Source organism: Ruditapes philippinarum, unplaced genomic scaffold (assembly GCF_026571515.1).
Source record: "Ruditapes philippinarum isolate M1 unplaced genomic scaffold, ASM2657151v2 ctg1930_1_1_1_1, whole genome shotgun sequence".
Lineage (NCBI taxonomy): Eukaryota > Metazoa > Mollusca > Bivalvia > Venerida > Veneridae > Ruditapes > Ruditapes philippinarum.
Genome location: NW_026865849.1, coordinates 1 through 11,015, shown reverse-complemented (window position 1 = coordinate 11,015; position 11,015 = coordinate 1). Strand labels below are relative to the sequence as shown.

Below are 11,015 nucleotides of genomic sequence, written 5' to 3'. Positions count from 1 at the left end.
AAAACCTGTGAACAGTTTCTAAGTCTGTTCCATCATACTTGAAAATTTAAATCGTTCTATTTCTGCTACCTTTTTTAATGTCATTATTTTTGTTTTACTAGAGTAAACGGTAAGTCTCCATTTCGCTTTATTCTTTAAAAATGTCAAGACCTTTTTGAAGTCCCAATCTGGTTTAAGAAACTATCAGTATATCATATAACAGTAAAATGAATTTAAACTTTCCTATATCTACACCTTAAAATAAGTTTAATCCAAATCGTAAGGAAACGCCCCGAATTTACAATGGAAATAATTTCTTAACTGTTATTTATCTAAATTTTTTATTTCATAGAGTTTATCAAATCCCAAGTTTAATCAATTTCAACCATAAACACGCCCGTTTCGCCGCGTTTCTCTGAGAGAAGATAGATATGTCCACTTTGGTATGCTTCAATCAGTATATATAGTGTAAAAAAATAAACATAATAAAATGACATTTAAAAACACAATTTTAAGTTCAGACTGCGTATAGTACAGGTAATTAAGTTGGAGCTGGTCAGACCAAACACCGAAAAAGAATAATAAACATCCGTTAGCCATTTTTTAATTTAACTGGGTATGATGAAAAATTACGTATTCTGAACAAAAAAAAGGCTACATTAAAAGGGTTTAAAAAATGAAATGTATTCCCTTATTTTACATCGTCTTTTTGAAAAGTTATTAAGATAAAAAAAAAAGAGACAAAAAAAATAATCAATTTATACGATAAAGGACGAATAAATGTTCTTTTGTCAAAAATCAGGTTTTCATTGTGAAATAAAAATGGTTTTCTGAAAGAAAAACACAGACGGCACGCCGGAAGTTGACGTTGAGGAAACGAAGTATGTTCTATACGGTGTTGAAGACGTTCCTTCCCCTCCGGTGTGTTTTATCTTTGGCTTACAGGTAAGATTTTGGGTTTTCATTCACTGCAGTTACTCTTACTTTTAGATATACGCAACATTTTGTCTTGAGAGGTTGAATTTAGGATTGCCCTCGCTTGTACTGTGGTAACATTTTTTCAGGAATAATGTAGATCACCTTTGTTTATTTGTAATTAAATGATGGTACTGTGAATATATTTTCTCAGGCATAATCTTATCATAAAAATGAGCTTACCTGTATTGATTGCTTATAGTGCAATTAAATTTTGCGTCATGCTTTTAAGGAATACATTGCCATCATTGTTTACGTCAGTGATTAATTATAGTAACAACAATGTTTACATGTAGTGCAACGTATGCTAATGCGCACATATTCGGATTACTACAGTCTCGTCATTGAAAAAATAACAACTCGGCCGAGCAAATCACAAAATTGTAAATACAAACATGAACATATATACATATGTAGAAGTTACACATACCACAGACACTTGGGGTGTGGAGCTTAAAACGCCTTAAAAATTCAAATAAAATGTATATTTGTCAATCCCAGCACATGTACTGATCATATATATAAAAAACTTAATATAAGCCGTTTTGAAAAAAAAATCAAATTCCAACGTTATAGACGTTGTGTCTGTGACACATACGTGTGAATTTCTTACGTTTCGTGATTGCTTTAATTATATCAAGCTTTTAACAGTACTCCATTTATCAGCGATGGAATTATAATTCACGTAAGCGCGTTCAGCTCAGGGAAAAAAGCGAGATACTAGTAGATGTAATAATTGGAAGAATTAATTTTGTCAGGGTAAACAATCTGATTTGATAGTTAGGATATGCTGACATGTATAGGTTAGTGTTTAATAATACATATTAACAACAATAATTGGTCAAGCCTGCCGCTGGCGACCGATTATTTTTGTTAATGTGTATTATTAAACATTAACCTATTTAATGATCGATTTTTTTTCAACCAAAAACAAGGCATTTCTCTAAATCACCGATAGCTCCACCCTTTCGCTCTACAAGATGTCTACACCTTGTCAAGTTTCTAACATGTCACATTTGGATAAGCTAAATAAATGGCCCTTTCAACATATAATTAGGCACATTTTTTTTACTGAAATGTCACAGAAGTTATACCTTTATCTACAATAAGACTATCATGTTTCTATAAAATATCTGGAAAAATAACAGCGAGGAAAACAATGCAATCATTAAATCATTAAATAGGTTAATGTTTAATAATATGCATTAACAAAAATAATTGGTCGCCTGCCTGCGGCAGGCTTGACCAATTATTTTTGTTAATACATATTATTAAACACTAACCTATACATAATGCACTATTGAAATTTGTTAGACTGGTAAGACGACAGATTAAGTAAATTTTATTTAGTTAGTACACATTAACCAAAGTTAGACTTAGCATAAATTTGAAAAATACTACAATGTGATTGGACAAAAAATAATGTTGATCATTAAGTGAAGGTGCAGTCCAGGGCACAGGAGAAGAAATTATTTTGGGACTTTTGTTAAACATTCTGTGCATTCGATTTTGACATACATGTAATTACTTTCATGTAAAGTTAAATATTTGAAAGCATTAAAAATATCTTCCTATAAGTGAGTAAGCACAAAAATATATACAAAAAGAACATCTGAATTTGTTTTTGAATTTAACAAGAAATAATTTCTTGTGTAATTGAAGTAAAGTAAAGATTTTGTTATTAAAATAAAGTGAGTGTTTCGATGTAAATGAGTTTTTTTTCTTAACCCATTCGTATGATATATGATGTTTAGATACACTATATGCCATCTGCATATTGTCAGGTAGGCAATATCTATATGCGCCATATATTTACTATTCCCTAAGAGGAAGTTATCATTATAATTATTCTGTCTTATTTATGGTATTTTAAGAAAGTTACTTTCTGTCTTATCTTTACACATGATATAAAAGGAAATACAACATAAAACATATCTCAATCTAACAGCATATACACGTATTTGGCCATTCTTTATAGAATTACAAGAGACCTAAATGCGTTAATTTATATAACGTTTTATAATAAATATTGACAATTTAGAAAAATATGCCAATAATGCAAGAAATGTGTAAGAATTTCGTAATATAATAGTAGGAGCATTTTATATCCTAAATAATAATCATAATAACAAAAAAGGTTGGACTTAAACCACTTTCACCCTGGTTCTGGTTCGATGGCTGTTGCCTTTTTAGATAAAAGATCATGATATAAAGAGTAATGAAGAATAACGTGAAGTTCTGACTCAATATTAACACCACAAAATGGATATTAACGTTTACCTTCTTCACTTAAGTTTGCATATTTTAAAGTTTCAAGTCTTCACCACAGCGCCTTTAAATTACCAGAACATGGCAAAGGAGGAATTAACATAATAATAAAATAATGCTCAACACACAAATAAATGAGTTAAAAGTGCAGTATGTTCTTTGTTCTATGTTTGAACCACCCACTAGTATTTGTCAGTGTCCACTCTAGTGCATATCTTATTAAAAGCGTTGCTGCAGTGTTAACATTAAAACGTTTCGTTACAAACTTAGAAATATTACAGAAATGGTAAAGAGCAGATTGAGATAGTTTGACTTAACTCGGAAATACAAGGTTTTAAAATTATCCTTTACTTAACGATTGGCCCAAAGTGCAATCCTCTTATTGCATGCTTGGTGAGTCCGTATTGATCAAACAAGCCTAAGGTAATTACAGACTTCCACTGGCGGACAAAAGGAGGCTACAAGATCATTTAATTTACTAGTGCAGCAGTCGCCAATAATTTCCCAATACCCTAAAATCTCATGGCTTTATTATGGATGGCAGAAACAGTTTAATCCGAACTTTGACAACATGTTTGATGTCCATTACATGTGAGAAATTGATGAAACATTGTAGTATATGCACAATAATCTTGGCAATATGTATAAATTACACTGTCGTGTTGTGGGTACATTGTCCACATGTAGATCAATTGGAAATAAATAAAATTTAAGTTCTAATTACATATTATAAGTTGTTGAAATTAAATGTGTCAAATGTCCCAAAATGTAGTAGTAATGCAGTATGTATTTTTTTATATATTCTGAAAAAGAATGAATATAAATTGTGCTATTACACTACCTTGAAATGTTTTAATAGCTTAAGATATCTTAAATTACTTAAACCATGCGTGTGGATAGAATAATTCTGAAAAGACAGACATAAGATCAAATCAGCTAAACTGCAGCACATATTTATGGACATGTATTATAAAATAGTTTGTCCTTTTTAGAATAAAGATTTTTATCATCGTTGTAAGTACTTCCTCCTCATATTCCAGGTGAGCTGTGTAATTTTTAACTTGTTTTTTTTTTAAAATAATTTCAATATGATTTTTGAATGTCATTGTAACTTTCTTCTTGCTTAAAAATGAATTTTGATTTTTCTTTACAAAAATTGTCTTAATGATTTTAAAGTCTTGTGGAACCTCAAATTGAATGTCTGAAACATTTATCCTAATTTTTTTTCATGTCTTTTTAGGTTGCCTTGGGCAATATCTTCTTCTTACCTTTTAGTTTAAAGATATACTGTTTGACAAAATTAAATACTTTTTTTTAATGAATTTAAGTGGAATCGCCTATGAACGTCAACAAACAAGTATTTTTCTGTATAGATAAATGATCATTTTGCCCTATGCAGACTGCGCATGTGCGTGAAAAACAACAACATCCGATCGAAATTACATACCGTAAATTGTTAATTTAACTGATGCATATATGCACGTTACTATTAAATATCATCTTCATTACGGTTCAGTTGATAAATGGTAACAAAATTGAAAACATTTTATCTTAATTTTCTAATTTTGTATTCTTCAACAAGGCATAGCCAAACTGTAGATTCATCACAAGCTATTAATACCTTTATCCTACTGACATTAAGCAAATAAGTGTCTTTGTCAAAAACAATTTAATGCAAGTTAAAATAGTGATCAGCTTAGCCGTTGACAGTAAAATACAGTACTCAGTTGTTAAACTGGTAAAATAACACAAACTGGTTTAAGTATTATTTTAACTTTTAGCAAGCTATAAAAAGTATCTCTCACTCTTGAAGTACATTTAATAATTGATTTTTGAGACTGAATAAAAAAAACACTTTTGACTTACACTTTACATGGGGACCATACGCCGCTTTTAATGGAATGGCACTTCTGTGTCACATTGAAGGTTCCATGACAACCGCCGTATGAACACATCCGCGGATGTTTCTAAATTCAAAATTTCACCATTTTCGTGTTAAATGTTGAATTCTGCTGAAGCCGGTGCAAGGGGGCGTGGACGGTAACTTGCACTTGCCATTACCGTCCATGAACAGGCTCAATCAAACGGAGCCTGCAACATTTTCAATTTTGTCGTGTTGGGCTTTATTTAGGGATCTTGTATTTCTCTATTTCCTGGTGTTGGTATCTTTAGCATCTATGTAAATTTCAGCAAGCTATAATGTGCATTGGAGGGACTTTATCTTTGCCATACCTAATACCAGAATATATCTGTGCCGAAGGGAACTATGACGTCACAGCCAAGCTGATGAGTATAACTCTGTTCATGTGTGGTGTGGCAACAATTCTTCAGACATTATTTGGTATCAGGTATAAGTTAGGGCTTCATTTCAGATTTTTTTCTTTGCAAACTTTCTTTGCATTTTGCATAGAGGTTTCGTTTATTCTATTTAATTGTTCAAAAATTGTGTCATCATTTTACCAAAGACTGAGTTATATGGTATGAAAGTACATGTGAAAATGATATACCGGTATAACTTATCAAAATAAAAACAATATAAATAGTTTAATATTTAGGTTTCCCTGGAAAAAAGAATATTAAAATGTTTTAATTCACTTAATTCAATCAGCATTTAACCGAAATAGACTTTGATGTCAAATATATAATATATTCGTAATACATTATCAAAGATTACACTCTCTGTTTTGTTAACATGTCAAATCACGTGGTCGAACTACTTTCAATTCGTATTAAGTCTTACGTTATTATGAATTATAGCCGAGATGTTCCGACTGAACGTCATTTTCAATTTGTTCAGGCTTTTAACGATTCTTACATTATCACTCAAAACAAACAAATATCCTATATTTATTTGTATAATTAGAGTCTTGTTGTTTATTGTTTTTGTACTTGTTTATTTTACTTGTTTTAATATTTAATTGGTATTGGTTTTTTCCATTAGATTGGGCATTGTGCAAGGAGGTTCAAATTTATACATTTTACCAATCGTTGCAATGATGTCTTCAGACAGATGGAAGTGTCCTAATTCAGGTATACAGTTTTTCTTACATTTTGTATTTATATTGATTGGTAAAAAAAGAGAAAGGACGAAAGCAAGATACTTTTTAACTGTATAAATCGATATAGAAAGCCATGGATTTATTTTTTTACCTTAATGTTCAACGTGTAACATTCGTTCCAATATACAAATATGTCCTAATTTTCTTATAGAAGACAGAAGTCTCCAGAACAGCACAATTACCGGAGACGAAGATGAAGTCTGGCAGCTTAGAATGAGAGAAGTAACCGTCATAAATAAGTATACAAATATATAAGAAATGATATGAATATCTTGTATGCATTAATATTTACATGAAGATGTATTTTAGTGTCATTCACATTCTCTGTTAGGAATTTCGAATTGTCTTTTTATTGTTTTGGTTTTATTTCAATGCTAAAATTCATGAATTTATTTGCGAATAGAATAGAGGAAACGGAATTCCTAAAGAATGCCCACAACGACAGAACTGAAAAAGTAGCAGGCTCGGTTTGAAAGAGCCTGTTCATGGACGGTACTGGAAAGTGCAGGTTACCGTCCAAACCCCTTAGCACCGGCTTAAGCAGAATTCAACATTTAAACATGAAAATTCTGAAATTTTGAATTAAGAAACATCCGCAGATGTGTTCATACGGCGATTATCATGGAACCTTCAATGTGACATTCCATGAAAAGCGGTGTATGTCACCAAGTAAGAGAAAGCGAATGCGCTTAATGAGAAAACTAAAAAAAATAGAATCGATTGTGAATATGAAGCCTGCATATCACAAATATGACATCAAATGACAAATTAAGATAGCAGGCACCATATCTTAAGGGTGATTGTACAGTATTCAAGTAGGAATACTGGAAACAACCAATTAGAAAAAAGGTCAAATAGAAGGAATTAAAAATACCACAAATATGTACACACACCATAATGGTGAGCCAAATGATCTTGAAGGATCGTCAATATAATATGTTTGATTATATGTAGGGGTAAACTCTTACGGTCTATACACACCACAAATAACACTGATGTGGCAATAAAAAAGAAAATCGGATTCCTTTAAGAACGCACAAAACGACAAAATTGAAAATATTACAGAATTGGTATGTTTTATACGGTTGAGAGTTTATAATTTGTTTCTTGTACAATATTTTCGTGTTTGACAAAATTATGCACTGTAAATTTTAACATTTATTTGGTATACTTTCAGAATTTTTCCAGCATTTCATTAATATTTCATAAATTCTGCAATCCCCGGCAGTTTCCGTTTATGATACGTCCTCTCGCATCGTTATTTTCATTTTCTTTTTCAACGATTTCATCATATTGACATGTAATGATATTCTGTATCACTGATCGGATTCATTAACTTCATGTTTTTAAGTCGTCTACGATTACGCTGACATATCTTCTAGTATCCGCTCATTAACTTGTCTTAATTACAACAAAATGACCAATATATAATTCCCAATTAAACTTTACCCTTTGTATCGAGTAACACTGACGCAAATTGTAAACTAATAATTAGTTTTGACTCTTAGCCATTTAATTTCTTGTACTGGATTGACGTAACTAAGCACAAATGGTATTAAACAGCTAATAGTGTTACATTCAACAATTGTATCATAGTTTGGAGACCTTTCTGTTGAAAATGTGTCAGGGTTAAATCGTATACATATACATGCACAGTGCGTTAACTGGAGTGCGGGTATTAGTTACCCGCACTCCAGAGCATGCCCATTGATTGGTTCATTTTTGCTGGGGTTTACATATTGTGACGGCAGTGAAAGTGAAATCGACAGAAATGTCATATTTAGATGCTCGTTCATTGGTTCATTTTTGCCGGGGTTTCATATTGTAACAACAGGGAACATGTTTTTATGTTTGACTATGATACAAAAGAGAAGGAACACCAAAACACTCGGTAATCTGATTAATACTCGGGGGCTACGCCCCCTCGTACAAATCAGATAACCTCGTGTTTCGGTGCTCTTTCTATTACATGTTATAGTGTAATTAACAAGCCTTATATAACAGATATCCTTTTGCAGATCCAGGGTAATCTTATCGTCGCTTCTATCACTCAAGTTATACTGGGGTGTACGGGTATAATTGGCATCTTACTGAGATTTGTGGGCCCACTCACAATAGCTCCAACAATCACCCTCATTGGTCCAGTACTTATTGGTGTTCTGATAGATCTGAACAACAAACACTGGGGCGTGGCATTTCTGTAAGTGAATGTGGTATCAGTCTTTAATTAATTAAATAAGCTTGACTTTACCCAATATTATCATGTGACTTTGTTTTATTATTCATTAGGCTTAAAACTTTTTATGATGCTGACAAGTAGTGGTGTTGTAATTGAAATTATTAATGTTAAACATTATGTGTTGTTCGAAGTGATTCTATAATATAAAAAGATAAGTTTTAGAAATGAAATGTATGTTAACTGTTAAATAATTGTAGATACCTATCTGTCTTTGTTGATAGTAATAAAAATGATAAAGTCAGTATTGTAGCCTTCAAAATTTCTTCAGTATCTGACATGAAATAGTGAGTTGACGTACAATCTATATTAAAACTAAAATACTATACAGTAAAACTGAGACCCTAAAATTAATTCTTGTTTTGAATTATTGCCTTTCTCTTTACAGGGCCATGGGTTTAACACTACTTTTCAGCGGATACCTTGCCAACTTAAAACCACCCTTTCCGGCATGGACCATTGACCGCCATTGTCATATAACAAAATTCCCAATATTTCAGTTGTTTTCGGTAAACGCATCAATAACTTTCTGATATTTTTTCTTGCAACCACATGACCATCGTCTTGTATATATGTATATATATATATTTACACCATCTGATAAAATAATAAATAGTCGAAAAAAGAAACCTTTAAGAACGCCTAAAACAGCAAAATTGAAAAAAAGTTCGGTTTTATTGAGCCTGTTCATGGACGGTAGTTGTAAATGCAAACCACCGTCTATGTCCCCAAGCACTGTCTTAAACAGAATCTAACATTAAGTCATGAACATTCAAAATTCAAAATTTGAATAAAAAGTCCGCAGATATATGCTGATTAACATTGAGCGTTCAGTGTGACACATACGTGCCACTCCATGAAAAGCGGCGCATGGTCCACTAGTAAAAGAATGTGTTTGCTCTAAACTAGAAAAAATGGCTTGGCGAATAAAATGGAATTGTCATAGGGAATCAAAGCCTGTATCACACAGAAAAGACTTTACATGACAAACCATATTTGTAAGTCTACGAATAATATTTGTCCATTGTGAAACACAGTTAACACACAAGATCTTATACCACCTTCATATGTAGTACAAGGAATTGTTACAAAAGTATTACATTTTTAAATGTTCGTGTTTCAGGTATTACTAAGTTTAGGAATTGGATGGTTCTTCTGCTATACACTGACCGTATCGGATGTGTTTGCAGACAATATTACGGACGTTAATTACATGGTTCGGACAGATGCTAAACTTGATGCTGTACACCGCGCACCTTGGTTTTATTGGCCATATCCTTGTAAGTAAGAAAAGCTATAAAACATTCACAATTGTCACTGCAAAAGTTAAAGTTTACAATGAACTTGTAGGTGTCAAGTGCCGTGTGGCAGCCGTAAAAGGTTGCCCCGTACTTCACTTCAGTGTTGTTATATTTTCTGGTCCTTCGGGATCATTGATGCCAACACTATAAAGTGTTGAGAATTGAGTACCGCTCAAGCCGGTGCTAGGGGGCGTGAGGGATGTTGCACTTATTCATTATCCCTCATGTACAGACTCAATCAAACCGAGTCTGCAATTCTTATGTTATTTTGTTGTGATTAATGCTTCCGAGGGATCACTTTGTTTCCAGAATTTTGTACTTCACAACAGCAGGTGTCAAGTGCCGTGGTGGCAGCCGTAAAAAGTTGCCCCGTACTTCACTTCAGTGTTGTTATATTTTCTGGTCCTTCGGGATCATTGATGCCAACACTATAAAGTGTTGAGAATTGAGTACCGCTCAAGCCGGTGCTAGGGGGCGTGAGGGATGTTGCACTTATTCATTATCCCTCATGTACAGACTCAATCAAACCGAGTCTGCAATTCTTATGTTATTTTGTTGTGATTAATGCTTCCGAGGGATCACTTTGTTTCCAGAATTTTGTAATAACACAAGTAATTAACCGCAAAATAAACGAGAATCACAAATACACAGTTGCCTTCAATTACTTCAACGTGCAGAAATCAATAATTTTGGGGCTTTTCCTTAAACTGTGTATTCTTACAGCAATGTTTAAAATAAGAAATCGGAACCATTCACAAGATTCAAAATTTGTTAAGATATTGTACATAATTTTGAAGCAGCTATACAAATGTTTTCTAATTACAGTCCAGTTTGGTATACCGACTGTAAGTTCTGTTGGTTATGTCGGGTTTCTGATCGTGACTTTGGTTTCGGTTCTTGAATCGGTTTGCGATTATCATGCAGCAGCCCGGATGTCGGGAGTTCCTCCCCCTCCCCCTCATGCAGTTAACCGCGGAATAGCTATGGAGGGTTTTGCCAGTATTATTTCCGGTATGGTTGGTGCTGGACATGCTACCACTTCTTACAGTCATAACATAGGTGCTATCGGAATCACAAAGGTGAATATATTAACGTACCATCTTTATTTCTAAAATATAGATAACTTGTTGTTTCATTTCATCATTATTTAGAATAGATTAGTCGATTAAGCCATATTGTCTAGTAAACTGAAATGGA

General features: G+C 32.8%; 1 protein-coding gene across 1 annotated transcript; it reads left to right on the top strand.

Moving 5' to 3' along the window:
* Positions 1 to 822: 822 nt before the first annotated feature.
* LOC132730554 (solute carrier family 23 member 2-like) lies at positions 823 to 10,897 on the top strand (the record flags this gene model as incomplete). Its single annotated transcript, XM_060716508.1, is given in 8 exon segments — positions 823 to 924; positions 5,413 to 5,570; positions 6,164 to 6,252; positions 6,433 to 6,503; positions 8,300 to 8,481; positions 8,906 to 9,026; positions 9,641 to 9,797; positions 10,644 to 10,897. Coding segments are annotated over 7 exon segments (1,023 nt in total), but the record flags the coding sequence as incomplete, so codon positions are not given.
* Positions 10,898 to 11,015: the final 118 nt, after the last annotated feature.